The sequence below is a fragment of the Calypte anna genome, chromosome 1 (assembly GCF_003957555.1).
Source record: "Calypte anna isolate BGI_N300 chromosome 1, bCalAnn1_v1.p, whole genome shotgun sequence".
In the NCBI taxonomy this organism is placed as follows: Eukaryota; Metazoa; Chordata; class Aves; order Apodiformes; family Trochilidae; genus Calypte; species Calypte anna.
Genome location: NC_044244.1, coordinates 187,204,222 through 187,230,684, shown reverse-complemented (window position 1 = coordinate 187,230,684; position 26,463 = coordinate 187,204,222). Strand labels below are relative to the sequence as shown.

The following is a 26,463-nucleotide window of genomic DNA, read 5'->3' as shown; positions in this document are numbered from 1 at the left end:
AAGAACCTTTGATATGATTCCTATTAATCCTATATAATGTTGCTGAAGTCTTTGCCTAGGAGATGCCTACAACGTTAAAAGATGGAGTCCCCTTAGGTCCTTAGTTAAACACTAAACTCAACAACACAAATCTTTATAGCAAAACAAGTTTAATTTGGTGTGGCAAGGTTGACAGAGGGCTGCCAGGTGCCCAACCAAACCACTCACTCTCCACTTAACAGGACAGGAGGGGAAAATCAGATTAAAAACTTGTGGATTGAGATAAAGGCAATTTAATGGAAAAAAACCCTAAACGTCATGCATGAAAGCAAAACATGAAGAGATTATTTTTTTTAATGTCACATCAGCAGGTGACATCCAGTCACCTCCATACATGTAGTGGTTGCTTTGGAAGACCAATACCTTAACAAATGTCGACCCTCCTCCTTTTCTTCAGCTGAGCACAACATCATGCAGTGTGGAGCATCTCCATGGACAGCTGGGGTCACCTGTCCTGGCTGTGTTGCCTTCTGATCTCTTGCCCATCTCCAGCTTAGTGGTATTTGCAAAGCACTGGAGAGACATCCCTGATGCTGTGGAGCACTGCTCTGCAGTAGCCAGATTTTTGTGGTACAAACACCCTAACCCAACAAATGCAGAGCACAGCATGGCCTGGGCTGCTATGAGTCAAGTTAATTTCACCCCAGCCAGACTCAGTGCATGTGTACTCCCACATAAAGCAGCAAAATATTTTTGAAATGTCAATCCCTCACATTCAATGTAGTCCATGCAACAGATATCCACAATTTACTTAACAGAAATAGTTTATTTAAAAAAAAATAACTCTAAACCCTCATTTTGAAGGGCATCTACAGCAGCTTTTTAATTGCATAGGCAATATTATAGTTTTGACAGCATTTAATGAAAAGAAAGAACCACACTTGAAAATTGTTTGCCGATAACTTAAGTGATAACCCTGCTAGTGTAAGATCTACACTAGATATTTGCAGGTCTTGATCATTCTTATGGAAGTGTTCAGGTAGCTCAAGGCTCTTTTAGGTTCCCTAAATGAAGCCAAAGTAACAACAGTCATGTTCAGAAAGAGTCAGAGAAATGTAACTGCCCAAACCCAGCTCTTTTAAGGAAAGTGGAAATGCAAAGGTCTGGCTGCAGCTGCTCAACAGCTGAAGTGCTTCTCTGACATGCTGGGGCATCAACTGGTGAGAGCTTCTGGCCTTTTCCTTGATCTGCTCTCACAGCCACAGCTTCAGAGCAGCACTGTTTGGGGAGTGGGGTAATATTTTAGAAGGGTTACTGAAGCAGTGGGCTGAGGAAACAGATACCTGAAAAACATCAGCTAAGAAAAAGACAAGAGGCAATGTCCTGCCCATTTCTGGCACACAACTGCTGTGTGCCTCAAGCAGCACTCCTTGTGAAGCTGTGAGGTTCTAACCCTTACATCTTATTTACTGGGTAACACCTGAGAATGCAATTCAATCTGAAGTCTTTGGCCCTTCTTGAATTAAAGAGCAGAATTCATTCCTGTATACTGACATTTAATAACGGTGCAATAGTGGGTTTAGTTTTCTTAGTAGAGTTGAAAGAAATATTTTCCAGATTCAGCACTGAAAACTATTTTGGGGTCAAAATACTACTCTTCAGAGTTTTCAATTTTATCTGTGGAAAATTAGAAATAAGCATAAGTTTCTTTATGCTGACTGAGTCCATGTCTGTATCCATAGTTGCACACTACTATAAATTTACTCCTCTGGAAAATTTAAGACTATGAGATGGATTTTTCTACAAAAGACATGAGTGTTATTTACATTATTATCATTGCAAGAAAACAGTCTTCTAGGAGTTTTAGGAAGAACTTAGTTTCAGGCAGAATGTTAGACCCTCCAGTTTGATGCATCAAGCAACACAGCACCTAAATTATACCAAATTTGGTTGTACTGGAAAAAAAACATAAAACCCAATCCAAAAACATTTCATATAAGTGAAAATAGAAGGCAAACCATCATTTACATAGAAATGTCATATAGGGAATGCCTTGCAAATTGCTTTCCATTTTCTTCACTGACTTTCATGGCCTCTCTTGTACAGAAAGTCTGAAATCACTTAGCTCTTCTTGATGTTGCAGTGGTTTTGAATGGATCAAATTCATCCTGAAATTTGCAAACAGAGATGAATTAGTAGCACCAGCATGCATTCTGAGACACAAAAAGTAAAGGCACCTTTGGAATAAAATAGAAAGCCTGGTCACATCATTGTGTGCTTTCTGACAGACTTTTTTTTGCTGGTTTTGATATGAAAGACATTACCCAGTGATTTAAAAGTCCAGATCACAAATGTTCAAAGAACAGACACTGACTTTAGGTCAATATAATCAGAACAGCTACTTTAAGATGAGGAACAATCTGTATTTTGCATGTTCAAGTCTATATGCATTTTTGCATTTCAGGTACAAGAATAGAGAACACAATGGAGAGAAGGGACAAGAATGAACATTTTCTCTGAAGTTGCCAACAGCTGCCACTGTTCAGGCTCAGATCCTGGTCATAGGAGACAGCTGGATGATCTGTGCTGGTCTGGCAGTGTCTGACAGTATCATGTGTATTCTGCTCAGGACAAAACTGTGAATAAAGTTCTCCTAGTTTAATTCTAGAAGAAACCATTTCCCAGCTGTTCAAACATATACAGCAATAACAGGTATGTTAAACCTTAGAATAGTGTTTTAACTTTTTTTTAAGTTGTGTTTAGATAATTTGCAGCAATACAACAATAGTGTCCTGAAAAATACCCATTTTAATGCAAAAATTTTGGGTTCTTCCTGTTTACAATAATACACAAACAAATGAAAGGACAAAGCCAAGCACCAGAAGAGATTATGATTACTGTCTTCCACAGGCAAAACAACCTATTCCATGCATTTCAGGAATGACAATTAACTGATAAAGAACAGAAGGGCACAAAGACTAGGTATTTTCCAGAGGTCCCTTCTAGCCCTATTTTTTATTATTATGTATATATACTAATTAAATCTTTCCTCTGAAATGCTTTATTTAAATAACTGTAAAACAGTAAACTATAGAAACTTATATTGAATAAAAGGAAATAAGACCACTATATACCATACCTCATCTGACTCAAAATCAACACCTCTAGACGTCTGGCTTTGTGAACCTCTTTTACTAAGTGAGGGTGTAGCTGCCAACCTTGAAACAGAGAAAAAAAAGGCATCAGCATGCTCTCAGTCACCAGATATTCCAATAACTTTCTGTTCAACTTGGATTTTGACCACAATACAGAGATTAAGATTTAATAGAAATAACGAGTACAACAAATCAAATTCTCAGCACATTAATTCTAAATGTCTGACCTAGTTTATTTCAATCAGTCGATCAAATTATTGTTATAGAAAGATCATCCACACTAACAGGCAAAGTTTTATATAAATTCTGTAAGTACTGTTTTAATTTTCTTAAAAATTTGTTTTTTTCAGGTAGTGGATCAGATCAATGAACTCTGATTCAAGTGTCAGAATAAGGCAGTCACAGTTGCATGCACAAAGCAAAAATACCAACCTTTGGTTTACTCTGGGAGAAGGAACAATAGAAATTTCTTCTACATCAGAGTCATCATCTATAATATCCTGAAGAAATGATATAGTTTATAGAGCTTTTTAATGGAATTTATTCTTACAGAGTCATCATGCATAATACTACAGTACTATAGCACAGAACATTAATTTTTTTCTCTATTTCAACAATATAGGTATCAGTTATAATATGCACTTGACAGGGCTCCAGACTAGAACTGCACAATGTAGAAATACAGCACAAGTTTTGCTCTTCAGATCTTTTAAAATACAGAAACCCCCCAAATACTCATGTATATACATTCTGTATCTCAGCCTACAGTCACAATTAAACATGGACTGTGTTTTTCTCAGACAGATCTCATACAAAAAAGGGTACAAAAGGTTTACAAATTAACAGGCTGTTCCACTTATTACTGGAACTGATAGCTTGGGACCATGTGCTGGTTTAGGCTAACACTTTGACTATATTTTTTATTTTTCAAACCAGAAGACAGCAAAAGGCAGCACAACTTCACTCATGGAAAATATTTCTTACCTCAGAGTAAGGCATAGATGAATTCAAGGAGGGCTTTGCCTTCAAAGACCTAAAGGCTAGCATAAAACAAATGTAACATTTTTAATGTGCTCACACAATAAAATGCAAACAATGCGATACAGTTGTTTTTTGTTTTTAAGACCTCCTCTGCACAATACCTTGTGAAACAAAGAAGTAAACCTTCTCAAACCCAAACCAAAACATAAACTAATGTTTAATTAATCAGCATCAGCAAGCAGGTGTCTGGCTGGAAAACCTTCAGTAACTTTGGTTAAGAAGTAGAGAAAACTGTTACTAAAATTGATGTTCCTGTATGTCTAACACTTCAGACAGCCATATAGCTGCTACAATTGATTTCTCTGCAGTGTTCTAGGTCATCTGCTGGCCAATACAGATTATTTGCTAATTAATTTAAAACTCACTTCACCTTCATGCATTTTGGGTGGGATTCATGTATAGAATTATGAGCAGTATTTTTTTCTTTAATACTCAAGCTTACTTAAACTGTATCCTCAGAGCCCACGCTCTGTAGCAAGGAAGGGCTGCTCTCATATATGGGGCTTACAGGGCAGGTAAACTTCTCTTCTCCAGTATTTCTGGCATTTCTAAAACTTGCTACAGTGTAAGCTTAAATTGATTTGCATTAAAGCTTAGTAACTTGCAAACTTCAGTAAAGTTTAAACTTTTTATCCACTGAGGAATATTCTGCATAAAATATATCATTGAATCACATTCCTTCTATGATTATTGCTTTAGGAATTGCACCCAGTAAGATGTTCCCTATTTCCAGTTCTAGTCTGAAGATTGTGGCACATTTCATTTTATTCCACAACAGCACGATACCACTATTCTTTCTTTTCACCTCCATTTTTCTTTCTCTTGTCACTGCTACTTATTCTATTTGACCAGGAACAGAAGAATCTCTCATCTGAATTGGACTAATAAAACCAGAGGCAATTAAGGCACTTCATCATCAAATAAACACTTTCATTACAATTTGAGAAAGAAGATGAGAGTAATAGATAGACTGAAGGCCTTACCATCCCTGATAGACATATTCTTGGCAGGCACAGATACAGCCCTGTAGCTTCTGCTGCTGGTAGCTGACTCTTGGGTAGTGCTTCCTGTGGGCATAACAAGCAACATGCAAATATGTTCAGTGGTTTGTTGGCCAGTTTTTTGCCTTTTGCATTACTGTGTGGGAAGTCACTTAAACAAACAAACCTGCATTTCTCTTTCCTCCTTCACCTTCTTCCTTGAATAAAAGCCCTCCTTAACACAGGGAACTGCTCTGGGTCAGGTGTTCAAAGCTCTACAGACACAGCTTCTGAACCCACCACCCTTGCTCTGATGGGATCACAACAGTGCTGGAGCACATGCTCACAGAGCTAATTTAGAGGCACTCACCAAATCAGTCCTAAGATGGCTGCCTCTGTTTCAACTCATCCTGCTCTTAAGACCTTTGGACATATTACTGAGACAACTCAAAGGAATATATTACTGCAAGCCCCCCCTGTCTTTTTTTACCTACTTATGTATCCATATATTTATATATAATGGAAGTAGCACTGTAAATTGCCCAATCACACATAGACATGGAGCTATTCAATTCATTTTGATAAGGAAACACTCCCTATTTTCTCAGTCACTAGAAACAATGAAATCTCTTTTAAGCTGCATTAGGATACAGACAATCTGTACCTCCTCTCTACACTGACCAAACTCATTATCTTTAGCAATAACAAAGGTTTGTCCATGCATTTCACTGGGCAAACCTTCCCAATAGTGCATCTTGGACGAGTCTTCTATGTTTCCACAGATGGGTAGCCAGATACTTTTCTTTTAGTAACCCTGTGAAAAAGTCACTGTGACCTACAGACAAGGGAAGTACAGTCAACAGTATACAATATGATACAAAAAATATTTGTGAAGAGTTCTTTTTTCCAGTAGGAGTCCTTAAGCCACAAATTTCCACTTGATGGAAGCATCAAAAAGAGTCTTTTCAAGAAAATACAGTCAGTAACTGCAAGTTTTTCCTACCTCTTCCCCTTCGAGATGAACCTCTTGCTGTTGAATTTTGTCCTCTTGCACCTCTTGCTCTGCCTCTTCCTCTGCCCCTTCCTCTGCTCACTGCTGGGGAAAGGCCATCATCTGAATCCCCAGTGCCTTTCATCCCCACATCCAGGAGTTCTTCATCACTGGAGGCTGCGACAAGAATTTCATCCTCAGTTCTGTGAGCTCTAGCCCTGGTCATAGCCTGAAATGGAACATTAAGTGCTATAGGAAAAACAGTCTCAAATAATGAAATACACAACTGCTGAATCCTAGTTGTGATGTATCATTCTAAACCATTAAGGCTTACAAAAGCTCAATCCACACTGCTATGGAAGCCAAGCAAGTCTGTCAAAAAGCAGGGATAGTATTTAGTTCATTTATTTTAGACGTGTGCAGATGTTTAAAGTAGTTAGCTAAGCTCTGGTGAATGAAGCTTCTGGATGAAGCTATTTAATATGACATGTTGTCAGTGGAGTTTGGTGAGCAGTTCAAGTCATCCTGTGTCAGCTATACACATCTGCTCAGAGGAAGCACCCTCTGGGCTCCACTAACTTCATCTTCATGGGTGGCAGTGGGTGCTTAAGACAACTTCACATGAAGATACCTCAGGTTGGGAGAAGTGAATCTCACCCCAGGTGTAATTTTTCTTAGTATTTCATTGCAGTCACAACTTGCAAACACAAGGAAGCACCAATGCTGTCAGTAGTTGGAAATTCTCTCTGGAAAGATGTTTGCAATCTAGATATAAATTCCAGGGGATCAAGCTTGCTGATGAGAACAACAGAACTTCAGGGTTTACCATTACTATCAATTTGTTCCAGTAGTATTACCCCACACTGCCCATCCACATGTCCACTGGTGATGAGATCACACACAGCCTAAGCTGGCAGATGTCTGAAGGTCACTTCCCTGGTCTAACCTCAGCTCAAATAAACAAAACCTGAACATTCAGGATCACAAATTTGCACAAGAAAAGAGATCTGAAAAGCCAAATCAAGCAGTAGCTTAGGCACATATTATACCTAGGAAGATTTTAAAAAGACTTAACTAATCTTCCCAAGGCAGACAGACTCTTTTTGGCAAGGACAGTGTTGAAGTACTGCTATATGACTTCATTCATATGCAGAAGCCACCATTCCATTCTTCAGCCTATGTTCAAAATTCAAGGAGTTACCTCACGAACTTCCTCATCTTCTTCTTCCGTGTTTTTTTTTCTACTCTCCCTGAATTTTCGCACCTGAATAAAAAAGTTCTCATCAAAATAAGTTCACTTAATACAATAATCAAACACAGTGAGAAGTCTTGATCATGAAATTAATAAGTCAAGCTTATGTGAGAGGTGAAAAAGTGCAAGAGCAACTTAGCAGTCTGTTTAGAGCCTTTTCATGTTGTCCTACAGTTTAAGAATAATCATGTTTTATTAATAACTGGAGCTACATCACTGGTAAGAAAAAAGCTTGGGACATGATAAAAAGCAGGAGATAACTGTGCTCAAGAGAAAAGGAATATACAGAGTTTGACAGTAAGGGACAGTGAAACATGAAAAACTGTAAGAGGTAAAAATGAAGAAGCAAGACAGAAAACAATGATACTGAAAAGAAAGAAACATTGCAATATCTGTACAATTAAGAAAACTCAACTTCTCAAGAACAGAAGAAGATACAACAGGTGAGAGGGAAAAAAAGCATGAGTTTAAAAGACAAAAAAATTCAATGCCAAAGTGGCACAGAAAGCCTAGTCACTGACTGGTTATGGTCTCTTTCAGCTCCTCATGAATTAAACCAATCAACAATAAAAAAAGGTCGATGTACCCTTCCTCCTCCCCCTGCAAATCATTCTTTACACAGTGCACAGTTAAGCTGCAGAACTGCTTGTCATACAATGCTTGAATATATCAACTAAGTACATGGGCTCAGGTGGAAGCCCAACAAGTTGACAGAGAAGTCTATTAAGGGTCACCAGATACACATAAACAAGGTTTGCCTCTGGGCCTCCTCAAGCAGTTACAAGCCAGTGGAACACCTGAAGGATACATTTCCTTTATGCTTGCCCTGTTCTTGTACTCTTCCCTAAGCCAATATGAAAAAGCTAAGAGATCATATCCAGCACCTTTCTCCCAGTGCATACATATATACAATTCTACATATATGACTTGACATGCATGTGCAAATAAAATGAGAATCATCACAAGCATGCCCAAACCCCATTTTCCAATACAGGCTTTTAAGTTATGCATGTGAAACACTGTCATTGTATTCATTAATTCCAGAAAATTACTAGAGGTGAGTGTTGCACATGCTCCACACTCTACTAAACTGGGTTTGAGCACTGTTATTTCTACTGTCTGTCTTGACCTTTCCTAAGGAATTAACATCTAACAGAACATTACCTCCTCATCTATTTTTTCTTCCTCTGCATCAGTACGACGCTCCTTAAGAAACCTCTGTGTTTTTTCTAGTTGAAACTTGACCAACTCTTCTATGGCATCTTTTTCTTCTTTGTCCACAAACTCCTGCACTGCTTCTCCCATTCCTCTTTCAGTTAGAAGTGAAAGCTGCACTTTCTTTATAATCAGGAAAAACATTTTGTTAAGAAGAATCTACTATCAAAGGAAGCGAGTAATATTCCTGCTACTTCAGATAAATATTACATTTAGTTGGTTCCAAAAAGAAGAACATAAATTGAAATTTTCAGAGAAAGGCACAGTAATGAGCAAACATGCTATTCACCATAACATAGTTAAATCCTCCTGCTACTACCATGCTACACCTACTTAACATTTTTTACACTTGTTAATGAAGCTTCAAAAACAGTAAAGAAACTACATTGTTAGTCATATCTAAAATAATTTGACATTTGACTGAAATGTATTGCTGAGAAAGAAAGCTATTCTTTCCCAGTTTCCCTTCTTTTTAAGCTAAAGTTTGGATCAACTTGGAGGGACATAAAATTGCTATTAAAAACAGCCCCTAAGTTATTACAGAGGCTAAATTGTTTAGTTTTGCTGCAGAATTCTAACATTTAAAAATGGCAGATACAGAGGAGGGTAAATTACCATTATTAAGCATTAAATGCCATTAAGAAGACTACTCTGATGAAATGCATTTTTGTAAATACCAATAGTTCTCTCATGTTCCCTAAAAGAAATCATATTCAGCACAATATTCCATATTAAGCTATTATTATAGACACTAATTAGTGTATTGCAGCCATTCTCTTCTGTACCCTTCTTCCCAACACAGCACAAGAGTCTCTGAGAATGAAACCCCCATATGGACAGTAATGTTTAAATAGCAGCCTCTTTTGTCTGCAAACAATTTCTTAGTAATAAATATTACATATTTCTGATCCTTCCAGGTGTCCTTCAGGAACTGTTTTAAGGGTTGCATTGGAAGCATAAAACTGTCCCTAAAATAATGATGCACAGAGGAGTTTTACAGCTATCATAAAACAATCTTATGAAAATGTAAGACCTGTGTCTCGAAAGAGGGACTGATTGTAATGATGCAGAACTATTAATGCTGTCAGCTATTAAGCTTTCTTTCAAAAGAAAAAGAATAAAAAGTTTCCTAGAGAGACAAATAGCAGTGACTTCAAATCCCAGGCCTCAGCTTACCAGCAACATGGGAACTGAACAGTCTGGTACTTGTGAGACATTTTTGGTCTAACATTTTTGGAACATCCAGATACAGCCCTGTGCCACCTCAGAGCCCAAGGATGCTTCTGCTCCCCAGATCAGACAAGACCAGGTGCCTGTCAGCCTGCAGCACAAGCTACCCTAGCACAACACTGAAGATCCCTATCATCATTTATGGGCACAATATGCTTTCACCCTCCTCCCCTTTTCATTACCTGTTTTAATTTAACACATACTATGCCCCTAGTGCAAGCTTTGCTGGAACAAAACAGATTCTTTCACACCCCTACAGATACTGAAGGTGGTCTCAAATGCAGGGACTAATAACCAAGCTGTTTATACAAGAACATACAAACAAGTTGGCAAGATGTTGTAACAGAGACAGTTTTGCACTATAAAGGAGGAAAAGAGATTAAAAGCAAAATTTATTTTTCATGAATAATACAGTTCCCTGCTGCCCCTCCCTCTGGGACTTAGGGTTGGCATTTATCTGAAGTGCCTACTTCTGAACCAGTTGCTGTAGGTTCCCTGTCATATTGAGAAGGCAAACAGCCCTCCCAGGGAGTCATTTATACCACTCTAATGCTAAAACCTAACATGTGCCTACGGTTAGGCAAGGTGATATCATTTTCCTCCCTTAAGAATATGATTCATTATTTTGTACAGAACAGACACTGCAAGTTCATACAAAGAGGTATCATCATGTTACATACCCTGTGCAATCTACATACAAGTTACTTGTTAAACAAAGGCACAAAGATACAGGAATTCACATACAGTTATAAATTAAAATAAATAAAAATTAAAGATTAAAATTAAAATAATTAAAATATTAAAATAAATTCACTTCTTGGTGAATACCAGAGTCTTTTCAGGGCATAAAACTTCCATTAAGAAAGGAAAAAAAGAAAACAAAAAAAAAAGTAGAAAGATACCTTCTCTGCTGTCTGAAAATACTGCTTTACCAGGTCTTCCACCCTCAGTGTCATCCCCTCAGAAGGTCTCCTAACCAGCTTTCCAAAATTAAGATCACTGTCTAGAACAGAAAAGCACAGTGGCACTGTCACCATCATTTTAATTATTATCATTCCACTGGCAGTAATAGGAAAAAAGGTTAATATAGACTTCAGAATTGTGGTCCTTTTTATATTTAAAGGCTTTTTGTTGTAACAGTAGAGCCTATTGTCTGGAAACAAAAGTAAACATAATGGATAAAATAACTGCACAAGACAACTCCACCTCTAGCAGATACAAAGTGTTCTTCTGACTACCAGATTTCTGGAATTAAAAACTGAACACTATGTTCTGAAGGTAATTCTAATTGAACTATAGAAAATCACAAATGGAAGAAAAATCAAAGGACCCATCAAAGCAGAAGGGTTTTTTATAAGTAGCTCTACAACCAGAGAACAAATTTTCCTCCAAAGCACATACTGATTTTCAATAGAAAATGTTCACAGTTCATTAAGGCTGCTTCCCATTCTCAGTCAGCAAAGTAAGAATGACAGAAGACTGAAAGAGGTGATCAACTGAGACTACCACACAGCAAGCAAAGTAACAGAAAATGACCACATATCACCCGCAGACATGTGCCAGGTGCAAGCACAACACACTGTTCTGTTGGCCTCGTTGTATGACCAGCTATGACACAAGAAACAGTAACAAATCCTGAGCTCAGGAAGTCTTAACATCACCTGTACAAAACCACAGCATTATGTGCACATGTACTGGAAATTCACATGCTTTATCAGCCACCTCCCTTGTACCAGAGGATATCTAATAAAGTAATGTAAAGAACTAAGGTATTCTTTTCACGTTCACTTCCTGAATGAAGCAGAGATGCACATTAAGTAGGAAAATTAAAATGTGCTGATGAAACATGCTGGCAGATGTAGTAGCTACCTTGTATTTAGAAAACATGTGATTATGCAATTATTAAACAAGCAACAAAGCAAAATAAAACAAGATCAATACAGCATGATTTTAAAATTCACACTAAAAGCATTTTTTATTAATGAAACATGATATTTGAACTCTATAAAACTGGCAATGTTAGTAAAAACTGCCAATGAAACTGGAGTACTTACAGTGCACTAATGAGAAATACTAAATTATTTGCCACAGTTCTTATGCAAGCTGTATCTTCATTAGTGACTATTACAAATTCAGTATTTGGGCAACATCTACCATTATTAAAAAAATATCCATATTAAAAAATTCTAGGCACAGTGAGAAGTGCTGTAATAGTAACAGCTGTTACTTGTTTTGCACAAATGCTTGAGCAGATATGTGCCTGGAACAGAGAAGTCAAGAGCACTTCATACACAAGGTTAGGGCAAATAAAATCCTGTCATATATCTGGACTGTTTTGTTTTGTTGTTTTTTTTTTAAATATACAAACATTTCTTAAGCCCGGACCCCCCCATTACTACTTCAAGTATAAAAAAAATGCTACTGTAATACAACTAAAAAACAATGGGAAAAAGCACAACACACAAAATCCATTTCTTTTCCTGCAGTGTTCAAAACCAATCACATCATTCTGAGAAGTCTCAGGAGTGAGATGTTTAATGCCTTTCATGGAAATTATCACAGAACTAAGGAATAGCTCAGTCTGTTTTGGGGCTTTATGAATTACTATAAGCAACACAGTAAGATCTGAGGCCAAAGAAAAAGTAATTATTTAGGAGTAACTGTCAAAAGATGGTGTGCTGAAAAGCAACATTTTAGACAAATTCAGGAATAGAACAGAAATACTTTTGCAATATATACACTTAAATGAGACTATGCAACTTTACTCCTGTAACACAGGATGGTAGACACCCAGCCTTTGGGTAACAAAATAAAAAAAAGAAGAATGAAAATCAAGGAAAGCCAGGGATCCTTCCTTTATAATTACCATTTTTCTCTTTTTGTTCACGATGCCTGAAAAAGTGTATGATGTCTTTTGGGTTGGCCACCCTATCCATGTACTTCTGGCTAAACCGATGGACACTGAATGGTTCAAAGCCACCTGTATAATCAACCTAGGAGAGGAAAGGAAAAATATAAATATGAAACAAACCAAGAGAAGACACACAAATCTAGATGAGTTTGCTGCCTTTCAAAGGGTCAACCCTAAATTCAATGCTTTATCTCACATACTATGCAGAATTTTTAATTGGTAATACCACCTAGGAATAATAATAGCAGAATAGCCAATAACAGCTCAGGTTTATTACTTGTTCCTAATTTTTTTCCATTTACTAGTATTCAGGAAAGCTTCCATAAATTAGGTTACAACGAATAATGCAACTTAAGAATGACTTCCTTGTAAAAAGCTGCTTTTGATGCTCTTACTCATGCCAGCGCCAAAGTCTGCTTATGATCAATCTCATCCTTTACTGTAGAGTAGCACTTATACCACAGGTAAAGAGAATCAGAGTACAAAAGCAATTTAGATTTGCCTGTACACAGTAAGAAATATTATGTGTTTATACAAAAAGCATGATTTTGCTCTGAAATTTTTCACAGTGACCTTTTAAAACAAAGCTACCCAGTGATCACTCTCTTACTCGTAATCTCACGAGAGGCTTCTCTGGCCTGTGGGGGTTTCCCAACCGTTCTCTTTCTGCATTGTCCAGCATCAACTCAACCTGGGAAGCAGAAATTAGGAATTCAGTTCCACTTTGTTCTCTTACAGACACCTAAATGCTTCAAGAACAACTTGAAATGCATCCATCTGTAGGGGGGAGCTATAAATATAAACTATTATAGGATGTGTTCTCATTCCTGAACACACACATGTGCCAGTATCCAACCTGAAGTCTTATGAGTGAGAAAAAAGTCACAGTGAAATGCTTATCTTTCAGATAAAGCATGGTTCAGCAGTATCTACACATCCTATTTTACTTTGTAGCCATTATCCTTTGCTAAATTCCTAGGGAAAGGCAGAAATTGACCTATAAAGTCCTAAGAACCAAGAAAAATTAGTAACCTTGTTTAGTAACTTCTGTCACTTTGCACTGCACAGTCCAAATCTCAGGTTTTAAGTGCATGTGTTTACTCTGGTTCCAAACTGCACATCCAACACTGCCCTACTTTTAGGCAGGAGCTCTTGTACAAAGATAATATGGACCCCCATAGAGCAGTTTCAGTCTCCTTTAACAGGACAGCCCAGTGAAGCAATCTGGACCCCAAGGCTGCAGTGAGTATCACAGAATTAGCTTCCTATGGCAACACTGCCTAAGCTCGCTCAAATAATACAGGTAAAGACACAAGAATCCTCATCTTCCAATTCCCAAACCAGCCACAGATCTCATTCCCTGTCTACACACTGTAACACATATATTGTTAGCATTGCAAATTACCTTTTCCATGCAGAATGCCTGTATTGCCTGAGTTACTTTAGGATTGTCAGGATTAAAAAGATCTGGATGATCAGCTAGAACAATATCCTCCATGTGGAAAGTTCGCACTGTCTCTAGAGCAATCTTCTGCATTTTCATTTTTTTCCCTTTAACATGCAGCAACCCAATGTGTCTAGAGGGAAAAAGGTAACTTACTAGAAGATAAACTTAAGAGAACTATGATACAAAGATTTGTTTTAAATTAATATTTACTTTTTAAGAACAAAAGTTTAAAATCCATAAGGGGTTTTTGAATCTGCACTTCAGTGTTGGCCCTGACAAACTTGATGTTCTATTAAATTTAGACTGTGCCTGTTCCACACACAAGCACATGTACACAGTTCTTTGTATTCCCATTTCTGAGGATGTAATGCCTTTAGATTAGCTCCATTTGCTTCAAATATTTAGTTTAATCTTAAGTAAAGCAAAAGTTATTCTAGGCACTGATTCTACCTGCTTCATTTGTTACACCACACTCTGAAGCTAATCCTCACACTTCAACACAAATCCTTTCATAAGTAACAGAAATATTTTTTCATTTCTCAACACAACACACTCCAGACATAAAGCAGGGGATAAACAAGAACAAAAAGAAACAAACAACATACTTCTTGACAGCTTCTCCAGGTGACAGAGATGTCACCACTGAACTTCCTGGCTGAGAAACATAGAAACACTGCTGTTCATTTTGGAGTGGAGCTATTTTGCACTCATGTTCATGACCCCACACAACAAGATTAATAAAGTCATCTAAAAACTGCTCTGGAATATAGTTGGTAGCTCCATGTTTGCTCCTGTTTAAGAAAAGAGAAAAATAATTAGAACACACACAGTGGGCAAGAGGGAAGTGAAGGAGGAAATAAACAAACATCAGTGGAATTTAAAAGGAACTCCAGCAAAAACATCTCATGTACATTTCATATGAGGGACTCCTCACACTTATTCCTTACACAATTGTTTAAAGTGTTTGGCTAAACAAAAAAGCAACTTACATGGCTAATTCTTTTTTGCTCCCCACCTTTTATTTGGTGGCCTTACTTTCTGGAGTTTGGTTTTTGTTTGTTTTTTTTTAATGCTGGTGTAAAAATCTGTGGTAAAAACCACTGAATTAAACAGAGATGGTTCACACCACCACCAACGGATTTGCAGAAGGGAAACTGAGGAGTGAGCTCCTTCAGCCCACTGGAGAGAGGTCAATACACAGGGTTCTCCAAGCTATTGTCCTGGTTTGGGTTGGGAGAGAGTTTTCTTCCTACTAGCTGGTATAGTGCTGTGTTTTGGATTTAGTATCAGAGCAATGTTGGTAAGACACTGATATTTTAGCTATTGCTAAGGATTGCTCATCCTAAATCAAGGATTTTTCAGTGAGCAAGCAGCACAAGAAGCTGTGAGGCAGCAAGGCCTGGGCAGCTGACCCAAACTAGCCAAAGGAATACCCATACCATAGGATGTCATGCTCAGGATATAAACTGGGGGGAGTTGCCCAGGAGGGGCAGATCAATACTTGGGGACTGGCTGGACATCAGTCAGATGATGGCAAGCAACTGCTTTGTGCATCCATTGTTTTTTTTCTTTGGGTTTTATTTCTCTCTGCCTTGTTGCAATCTTCCTTGTAATTACAATTGTTATTATTATGACATTTTATTTATTTTTTAATTTTTAAACTGTTCCTATCTCAACCCCATGAGTGTTTTTTTTTCCTCTTAATTCTTTCCCATCCTACTGGGGAAGAGGGAGAGAAGTGAGCAAGAGGCCGTGTGGTGCACACTTGGGGTAAAACCACTACAGTTATATTTGTTTATTTCTGCATCACCATTACTTGTGCATGAGGACTGGACTCTTACTGAAGAAAAACTGTAAGGAAGAATTTGGAAAAGAACTCTGCCTGTTCCTACTGCAATGCTGGGAGAAGTCTGTAGGCAAAAACCACATGCTACCCATGCTCTACTCAGGAGAAGCTGTAAAGTATAGCAGTGCAAATGAAGATAAGGGTACTTCTCAAATTATAGTTCAAACTATAATTGAAAATACAGGGTAGAAAATAAAGGGTAGAAAATACATTATGAACTTTTAGCTCTAACAAGCAGGCAAGACTTAATTATACATGTTAAGCTACAAACCATGCATTTACCCAAACTAGAAGAGTTTGGGAAGAGATTTCCCAACATCCCTTAATCATTAATTTCAAATCTCCCCCTCTGGTTTAAGAGCTGTAAAACAACACTTTCATTTGGGGAAATCTTAAGAATCCAGTTACCCACAAGAGGCATCAATTAGCATAGGTGGCTTTCTCACCTATACTTTCCAAGGCAGCTTAATGAAGCAATACACAAAGTTTAAAAGTCACCATAATCTGTTCCATGCTGTTACCTATTTTGATGAATCACAAACAAGTTAAACCAACTGTCTTCATCTTCCTTTGGCCTCAGCATGGTTACTTGTTTATTGACAAACATACGATACAACCTCTCATCTGGAATAGCTCCTGGAGTGGACAAAACAAAACATTCAATATTTTCTGGGGTGGCAAACCAACTCCTTATTTTATGGCACTATTATTAGCAATTCTATTAAAAATAATATTAAGAACACAATTTTGTGTGTTCTTAAGGCCTTCATTTTCATGATGATGGCACGTGAACATACAATGTTTAAGTTTTACATGAACAGGAAGAAGTAAGCTTAATATACAACAGTGAGGATTTAAGGGCATGATTGCTCTGACTCAATACACACTATTTAACTTAAGGCACTATTTAACTTAAGCAGTGTTCACTGAAGACCAGTAAAGTCACAGAAATAAAATTATTGAAGGATTTATGAAAAAAAAGCATAGAAAAAAACCTGTCAGCCAGTGATGAAGCAGCAAGAGAAGAAATGTGACCCTGTCACAGAATTGCTATGCTTTAATTTAGCATTACTTAAACCTTCATGTCTGTTGCAACATTATGTGTCTGTTTCAACTTAATTTACACCTATGGAACTTCAATTACACATGACCACTCCAGCCAGCCAGACTAATACTTACCCAAGCCATACAAAGCAATTTTTGTCCTACCCTTACGCAGTAAAATGGGACTAATATCTATTTTCTCCACAGAAGATGAACGTCCAAAGTGATTCAACAATCCTGCACAGCTTAAAATATCCAGTGCACACAGTGCATCTGTCTGTAAAAATAATTAGAAACAAATGTAAAAACTTAGAACAGAACATTTAGTCTTTAAAGGCTAAATGAAACAGTCTGAAAAGGGAATGTCTTTCTCAAGTAGCTTCTCCAGTTGAAAAACCCCACCACATATATTAGCTTCTATTTTAGTACTCACAGGTACTCAGAGCAAATCCCTTTTTATTAACAACTCTTGCTTCATTTGAACATGAAATTAAACATTAAAGCATTCTGAAAAAAACAAAGCAAACAAGCCTAAACAAAAAAAACCACTAAACAGCCTACATCTTCACAGTAGGTCTAAAGTTAAACTCCTGTTGCCAGAGCACTCATCTCCACGAAACACAATTTGATATCAAATGAAAAATTGTCAGTTCAACACATGTGCTTTGCTGCATTCTAAATCCCCTTTTCCTGCTTAAGTTTTAGTTGATTTTTAAAGTAGCATTCAATCACTAGAGTATCCCCCTTGAAAAATATAAAATTCTCATCCATTGCATATCAACAAGACAAAATATCAAAGTTCCAGTTTTTAAAGAAAAAAAGCTTTCAGTCTCTACAGATAGAATTTGTTCTAGAAACTTTCTGAAAGGCTGCCATTTCTTGGCATGAAAAGTGATTCTCTCCTCAATGACAGAAATCAACCTATATTAAGAATTCAAACACGCTTCATATGAACCCCTTAACTTCTTTGCATTATTTTTTAACATCACTCTTGTCACTAATTAACAGAATTCTTTAACATACACAAAATGGTTACATGAAAAGTGGAACAACCAACTAAACCCAGCCTGTTCTCCAATAACTGTATTTCTGTACAAGTCTCTATCTCTGTAATACAGTTTTCACAACACAACACAGTACAGTTTGGATAATAATTACCCCTGTGGGATCATCGTGATTGCCATGAATACTAAAAACTGGAATTGAAATGTTGAGGTTTCTATCCTGATAATTCACCCATGGAAACCTGGACAGGAAGAGGAAAAAACAGTTAAACTGTATCTGAAAAAAATTGTGGACAATTCTCAATATCCTCCTTAAATTAATATCATCACAAATGCATCATTACAGCAGCACAAGTGAGCACTAAGTGACTATGAATAAGCTCAAGCTGCACAGCATCAGAAGATCCTTACTCATGGACTGGAATGGCACTTCCCACCTGGAACTGGGTAGCAAGAAAAGATCCTGTTTCTTTAGAGCATGTCCATGAAAACATGCACAAGAGGTGTGGTGCATGCAAAAGCAGCAGACTGGGCTGTGCAACCTTTGTTTACACACAAAGAACTATGATGATTTTACAATATAGATACAATTAAAATAATTGTATTTACAACATAGATACAATACTTAAATAAATACAATTTAAGTAAACCATAAATTGGTTTACTTGCACTGTAATTGCATGTATATGACATAAACTTATCAAATTTATCAAAACACACTGAAGAGTTTCTCAAAAAGTTGTGGGCATTCCTTTACAGACTAAGATTATAAAAGATGCTAAATGAAGTAATCCTGAATGCTGCCTGACAGAAACAGATCTAAAACTTCAAGGTTCCAGTCATGGAGAATTTAAATCATAAAAATCACATGTTCACCCAATATACAAATGAAACCTTACACCATAACTTACAGAACATACTTACTTGCTACTATGAAAATTAACTGCCTGATCACTCAAAATCTCAAACTGAACAGGATGATCACCCATGCAGTATTTTCTCAGTGACTCCAAACAAGAGTGAAGTGTTTTTCTGGAAGGTTTGTTTTCATGAAAAAGGTCCCCACCTAATAAAATAAAGTCCACCTGTATGTAACAAAAAGCTCTATTATTTTAATAGAACATTTTGTATTACCCTGAAATACTTCTAAGTATTTTGTAAGAAATTATTTCTTCTGTAGAGTTACATTCACCTCCTTATAGAGAGTAAAGTAAGCTGGTAGTTGCAGACACAGTAATTAATTACCTCATGAAACAAACTTTAATTACATTATTCATTAAAATGAAAACAAACCCCAAAAGACCCACATCTCAAGTGCTATGGGGGAAAACGACTGACTGCTGAAAAAAAATACCAGCCAAGTATTTTAATAAGGGTCTCCAGTTGCTCCTGAACATTTTATTTGACAGGCATGAAAAGATATATTATTTCTTCATTACTGTGGTAACTATCAGGAAGGTATCAGTAGCTATTGCCCCATTGCTTTGAGAAGATTCTAGTTGCAGACTCTGTAGGTATTTAGCTTTTGAGAAAAAAAATTATCATCAAAAGTAAAATAATTTGACTAAGAAACATTCAAACTTTAAAACCAGAAGCAATTCTATTTCTACTTTCTGACTTGTCTGAAGACTTTGTGTCATTATGCTCACTCTCCTGTTCTTCCTCCTTATAGTGACAAATCCTCTCTAAATTCCCTGGAACTGGTACAGGTAATTTTAAAAACACCTTTAATGCAACCAGAGTCATAATAAGAAAGCTCTCACAGGGGAACAGACATTAATTTTGCTAAAACAGAAACATAAACAGTTGCAATAAATTGTTCAGTCATTTAATTTGATATTGCTAGAGATTTTACCAGAACTCAGCTTCATAGCTGCTGGGAGGCTGTAACATATTTTCCACAGTTTCATTAATTCACTTTCCAGAAAGCAGAACTTACTTCATGTTTTTGAGCATGGTCCAGAATTTCATTAAAAGTTACAAATGTATCATTTCCACGAACTGGATCCTTCTCCAAATAGCCAAGATGAATATCAGTAGCAATAAGTATTTTAAAGGTATCTTCATCATCCCTGAATAAGAAAACTTGTGTAAGAGAGCAATATGCTACAGGATTTCAACACAGACTTTAAGGTAAGCTGTTCTGCCCAAAGCTATTAAATACAGAAATTTGTTATAAAATGCTATCAAAATATTATTCCTGTAATACTCTCCAAATATATCACTACTTTAAATGCAAACAGCACTTCACCAGCACCAGCTTAAAGATTTGGTTATGCCAAAGATTTGGCAAGCTCTAGTAAGGAGCTGAAACCATTTCTCTGAATTACCTAAGGAAAACCTGAAGTACCCTTTGTATGTGCTCTGCCTTTAAAGAGATTTGGCTAAGAAACATTTAATTTCTCCCTTCAAACTGGTAATCCATATTTCTATAAAAGCAAGGATGATGCTCACAAGGAGCTGAGGGAAGACATAAAGGAAGATCCGAGTTTTTCGGAACTTTCAGCAAACAGACACAGGACTCACAACCTGCTCTGACAGAGCTGCAGACAACAGGCACTTACTGCGAGCTGACAGAACTCATCTTCGTGCCAAGTCCCCTCACAAAGACTCTGGACGCAGCTTCCTAAGTCAGGTCAGGAAACCAGTTTCTATCTTTACAGATGCTTTACCAAACCTAAGAGAGGAAGTCAGAAACTTATCAGAAGGAGGGGAGACGGGAGCAGCACGATCAGTTCCCCAGTCTTTGACTGGTAATTACTGGTTGTAAAAACAACCCTCAGGGGAAGATCCGTGCTTGGTTGAACTGCCTGCAGCTCCACAGGACCACACAACCCGTCCTGGGGCCCCGCCAGCCCTTTCAAACCGCCCGCCCGCGTACGGGGCGCGGAGCCGGCAGGTCCCTACGGAGGCCCTGCAGGAACACCGCGCAGCTTCGCGGGAACGACCGTAAAGCGTGACCGGGCAGATGGGCACGGCGGCACCGGGGACAGGCACGACCACCACCGTGTTCACCATCCGTACCGGCGGCGGGAACGGGCCTGCTCCCCCTCAGAAGTGCGGGGCGGCAGCCAACACCCGAAGTGTACCGGGGCGCTGCCCTGCTCAGAACGGAGGGCGACCGGGGAGACCACGAACCTCCACCGTCAGGCCGCGGCCAGGCAGAAGCAGACGCCCGGGACTCGGCTCGGCTCGGCTCGGCTCGGCTCGGCTCGGCTCGGTTCGGTTCGGTTCGGCTCGGTTCTGCTCGGCTCGGCTCGGTTACGGCCCTCACCCCGCGGCCTAACGCAGCACCCCGCCCCCGCGCGCCGTCTCCATGGTGCCGAGAAGGGCGGGGCCCGGAGCCCGCCGCCCCGCTCCTCGCGCTGCTCTCGCGAGACCCGCCCCGCTCAAAGACCGCGCGCCCGCTCGCTCGCTCCCTCCCCTCTTTCCCTCTCCCGGGGCCGCCGCCGTTGGTTGGTCGGTCAGGGCCGGAGCCGATGACGTCACATCCGCCAGCGGGCTGGAAGGAGCCGGAAGAGCTCACCGGGGCGCGTAGGGGCGGGCGGGCGGCCCCGGGCAGGCGATTGGCGCCGCCCCGGCGATTGGCCCCGCCCCTGCGCGCGCGGCTGGCGGGGTGGCAGGTGCGTGGTGTCGCGCGGCGCGACTGTAGCGGAGCAAAACGGAACCGGGGGGGGAAGGGCGGGGAGGGTGAGCGCGGGGGTGGGCGGGGGAGCTCCCGCTGGGCCCCGGTGTGCGCGTTGGGGCCCTCCCGAGGCCGTGTGTGTGGCACCCGCGGAGAGAGGCCTGGCCCGGCCGGCCTTGACGTGAGGGGAGGCGGAAAAGGAACATGGAGGGGGGGGTTGGTTGACACCCGGCTGAGTGTGAGGCAGCAGCGTGCCCAGGGGAACAAGAAGTCCGAGAGCATCCTGGCTTGTGTCAGGAATGGTGTGGCCAGCAGGGCAGTGATGGTGCCCCAGTGCTCAGCACTGGTGAGGCTGCACCTCGAGTGCTGTGTTCGGCTCTGGGCCCCTCGCTACAAGAAGGACATTGAGGTGCTGGAGAGAGTTCAGAGAAGGGCAAGAGAGCTGGTGAAGGGTCTGGAGAACAAATCCTGGGAGGAGAGGCTGAGGGAATGGAAATGCTTGGTTTGGAGGAGACTCTGGTTTATTGCTCGCCTGAAAGGAGGATGTGGGGAGGTGTGTGCTGTCCTCTCCTCTCAAGTGAACAAGAGGAGGACAGGACTAGAGGGAATGGCCTGAAGTTGCACCAGGGGAGGTTTAGATTAAATATGAGGAAGAATTTCTTTACGGAGAGACTTTAGAATGTCAGGGTTTGGAATGGGCTGCCCAGGGAGCTGGTGGGATCACCGTCCCCGGAGGTATTTAAAATCCGTGTATATGAGACACTTCGAGACACGCTCTAGAGGGCACGGTGATATCGATAAATATATTTTTTTCTGGGGGGAGAAGTTGGAATATTGCGGTTGGAGTCGATGATCTCGGAGGTCTTTTCCAACCGGGACCGTTCTGGGCAAGTTCAGGAAGAGGGCGGAGCGCGGGCGGGTCTGGCTGCGGGGAGGAGCAAGCGCTCAGCTCCTGCCCTTCCTGCAGTCGTGCGGTTTTTAAACGCGGAGTTCCCGAGTGCCGGTGCTCAACACCCGCCCGCGGTCTCGATGCCATTCCGCAGGGGCCGCCGTGTCCGGGGCGGGCACTGGCCGTGTGCCGGCGGAGCTGGGGAAGCCCGGTTGAGCTGTTGGTGGTTGTTGCTGGTGTCGGCATCATCCGTCAGGAGTTTTTATTGACAGCGAGCACTGTTAATAACGGATATTTTACAGATAATTAACGGATAACCTCTAAAAGTCATTATAAATGTTGTTCTGTATCGGCTACTTGCAGATTCTAACTGAAAATGAATAAAGGCAAGCAAATTGATGATGATGATGATGATGACAGCGATCAGTTTGAAGCCTTTCTGGAGAATTTTAACCAACTCGAACTGCTGGAGACTCACCGGCATTTGATTCCTGTAGGCACCCAGAGCTGTTGGTCAGGACAGTCTGATGATGATGATGATGACGAGCAAGAAAGAAGTGAGGAATGGTATGAAATGCAAGAAAAAAAAATGCAAAAACATCCAGAGAAGTTGTTACTCTGGGCAGCTGAAAACAATCGGGTAAGGCATTTATTCTGCTCATATGTGTTACTGACAACAGTAACGTTTTTTGAGTGGACATCAACAGTTTCATCTACAGACAGATTTACCTACTCTGTCCTTTATCTCTCTGAACTATTTTGATCTGGTTTTGCAAGCTGCTGTATGGAAATCCTCTCCCTTTGTAGCCCCTGCACATGAAATTACCTCAGGATCCATTAGCTTTCAAAAAAAAACCTTTGATTGTGGTTCAGGGTTAAAATAAGACTATAGTTAAACTCATTTAAAAAGCATGCCAGGCTCTTCATTCATAGCAAGTCAGCCTTTTGACAGGTGGAGAGTGATTATTTGAGATTGTATTTTCTCAAAAGTGCCTCATGTAGATAATTGGTGACCTTTTTTCTGCCTCTTTACGGGGGAGCGGGGAAAGATTTTTATCCTTGCAAGTGAAGGAGAGACAACCAAGCTAGCTAACCAAGTTAGCTAATTACAGCCTTGTGACCGTGTTACAGTCAGTAGTTGCACGTCTCTCACACACCAGCTCCATCTGCAGTCCTGAGGAGGCACTACTGTCCTCAGAGTGAATCCGGAGTTGTGCGGTAGTGGTACTCTTCAGACATTGCAGCTAATGTTGTAGCTCTTTGAAAACAAAACAAAAAAAGCACAACCCAGCCAAGACAAACCAAAAACCCCCGAAAGGCCCACCTCAGCAGCAGTAGCTGATTTCATTTCAAAATTTCTCATTGCACTACAGCCTTTTTGGGACTGATGGAAATCCCTTTTACTGCCCTAAAGCTTTAGGGAAGAACCACATACCTTGTTTGCCGAGTTCCATATACTAACTGCCCTGTTCACTCCAAACAGCTGAGCACAGTGAAGAGGCTCCTTTCTGAGAAGCTGGCTCCAGTTAATGCTCGGGATGAAGACCAGTACACTCCTCTCCACCGAGCTGCCTACAGTGGGCACTTGGACATTGCCCATGAGTTGGTTGCCCAAGGGGCAGACGTTCACGCGCAGACGGTGGATGGCTGGACACCTCTGCACAGTGCCTGCAAGTGGAACAACACGAGCGTGGCTGCATTCTTACTGCAGCAGGGTGCAGACATCAACGCCCAAACAAATGGTTTGCTGACACCACTGCACATTGCTGCAGGAAACAAGAACAGTAAAGAAACCCTTGAACTCTTGCTGATGAATCGCTACGTGAAAGCAGACCTGAAAAACAACTTGGATGAAACGGCCCTTGACATTGCCAGGAGGACTGATATCTATCACTACCTTTTTGAAATAGTAGAAGACTGCATAAATGCTGTGACCCCTTAAAAGTTATGGTCAAGCTTGTGAATGTGAGGTTTGCTGCCTTTTGTTTGTGTTCTGCATGCTGATCGGTGGTGGTCTGTCCCTTTGCAATAAGGTTTTCATTTAAAATAACTTCAGATTTCTCCTCAGGCAGTGAGCATCACTTCTTGCAGCTCAGCTCAGTGGTCTTATTCATACTTGAAGCATTGCAGTATTTGAGGTATTCAGAACGTCTTGGTAATTTCAATGAGCTTCCATTTAATTAGTGCAGATTTGGAGGGGCTTTTGTAATTTTCAAAGCAGGAGTGAAACTGGGACACTTACTTGATGGGAAAGAATTCTGGCTTGGTTATGCAGAGTTTATTACAGCTGACTTGAAAATTATTTTTTTGATAAATTTAACTTTTTGTAGACTGCATAAAAGCTCAGAATGAATGTAACTTATTTGGGTGATACACAAAATGTGGTCCTGGTGCAAGGCTTACTATAAAATAAAATATTTAACCCTAAGTATTTTGTTATTTTTTTAACTGAAAGCTCAGTTATCAGTTTAATCAGTTCACAAATCAAAAGCATTATTCCAAAATAGTTTTGGGTTATATTTTTCGGGTACTTTGCAAGGAAATCGCTTTCTACAAAGGTCCAAGTTTAGTTGTCCCTTCCAAATTAAGTTGAGTAAAGTTAAAATGTCATGGATGTGACAATTAGAAAAAATGAACCTGTATCCTCAGCTGTGTGAGGATAAACAGCCAACATACTGTTGAGTTGGATTTAGTTACAGCTAATTTAGTGCAGGACACAGTTGACAATGTTTCTCCTCCCCTTTTGAATCTTTGAAGGGAGTCCCTCATTCCAACTCAAATATTAGGACATCAGCATAGTTTAAAAGCTTTATTGGTATTTTTCCTCAGAATTCTTCAATTTCTACACCATTCTTTTATTTTCTAATTCCATGTCTTTAATTCATGATACCTTGTATTGCTCATCCTAGACATTCTCATCTGAGTTAGGCTTCCAACAGTTCTAACGGAGATTTGGCTGCACTCAGGGTTGTGGGAGAGGGTTGGTTGGTTTCTTCATATTTGAGGCCTTCAGCACATACTTGAGCTCAGCTTGTCTGAGCAGCCATGCCAGATAGAATCTTGCAGGTCTGCAGTGAAGTCTTAGGACCATTTATCTGAGGCGTTCTTAGCAGGCCTGAGCACTGAGTGCTCGTTGGTTCAGTTTAACAGAAAAATGTTAATTAATACTATAAGAAAGAGCAAGGAGGAGGACCCAGGCAACTGGAGGCCAGTCAGCCTTACCTCTGTCCCTGGAAAGGCTCATTCTGGAGGTCATCTCTAACCACTTGAAAGAAAATAAGGTTATCAGGGATAGCCAGCATGGATTTACTAAGAGGAAATCTTGCTTGACTACCCTGATATCCTTCTACAAAGGCATGACCAAAGGGGAATGAAGGGAGAGCAGTAACTGTCATATACCTTGACCTCAGTAAAGTTTTTGGCATGGTCTTCCATAACATAACCAAAATCAAGAAATGTGGGACAGACAACTGGACTGTGAGGTGGATTGGTAACTGGCTCAACAACAGAGTTCAGAGGGTTGTGGTCAGCAGCACAGAGTCAAGTTGGAGGCCTGTGGCCAGTGGTGTTCCCCAGGGATCACTACTGCATCATTCAGTGTCTTCAATATTGTTCGGTATCTTCCTCAACAGCCTGGATGAGGGGATGGAGTGTACCCTCAGCACTGGTGATAGGAAGCTGGGAGGGGTGCCTGGTGGACCACAAGGCTGTGGTGCCATCCAACGAGATCTGTACAGGCTGGAGAGCTGGGCTCTCGTGTAGTTCAATAAGGACAAGCATAAAATCCTGCGTCTGGGTACAGATTAGTGCTCATCCCGCTGGGAAGCAGCTTCACGGAAATATGACTGGAAATG

At 40.1% G+C, this 26,463-nt stretch overlaps 2 protein-coding genes across 2 annotated transcripts; one reads left to right on the top strand and one right to left on the bottom strand.

Moving 5' to 3' along the window:
- Positions 1-797: 797 nt before the first annotated feature.
- On the bottom strand, positions 798-21,314 carry MRE11 (MRE11 homolog, double strand break repair nuclease). The gene is made up of 20 exons (XM_030461868.1): positions 21,234-21,314; positions 20,660-20,772; positions 20,035-20,167; positions 19,020-19,180; positions 18,250-18,337; positions 17,227-17,368; positions 16,569-16,683; positions 14,807-14,992; positions 14,160-14,331; positions 13,365-13,445; positions 12,710-12,836; positions 10,746-10,846; positions 8,563-8,736; positions 7,348-7,410; positions 6,159-6,375; positions 5,159-5,242; positions 4,119-4,174; positions 3,567-3,634; positions 3,119-3,197; positions 798-2,147 (listed from the first exon to the last, which is right to left on the bottom strand). Exons 2-20 carry the CDS (start codon positions 20,677-20,679, stop codon positions 2,097-2,099), a joined length of 2,118 nt encoding a protein of 705 aa, XP_030317728.1. The 5' UTR covers positions 20,680-20,772; positions 21,234-21,314; the 3' UTR covers positions 798-2,096.
- Positions 21,315-21,632: 318 nt separating this feature from the next.
- On the top strand, positions 21,633-25,037 carry ANKRD49 (ankyrin repeat domain 49). The gene is made up of 3 exons (XM_030461879.1): positions 21,633-21,718; positions 22,973-23,249; positions 24,093-25,037. Exons 2-3 carry the CDS (start codon positions 22,986-22,988, stop codon positions 24,549-24,551), a joined length of 723 nt encoding a protein of 240 aa, XP_030317739.1. The 5' UTR covers positions 21,633-21,718; positions 22,973-22,985; the 3' UTR covers positions 24,552-25,037.
- Positions 25,038-26,463: the final 1,426 nt, after the last annotated feature.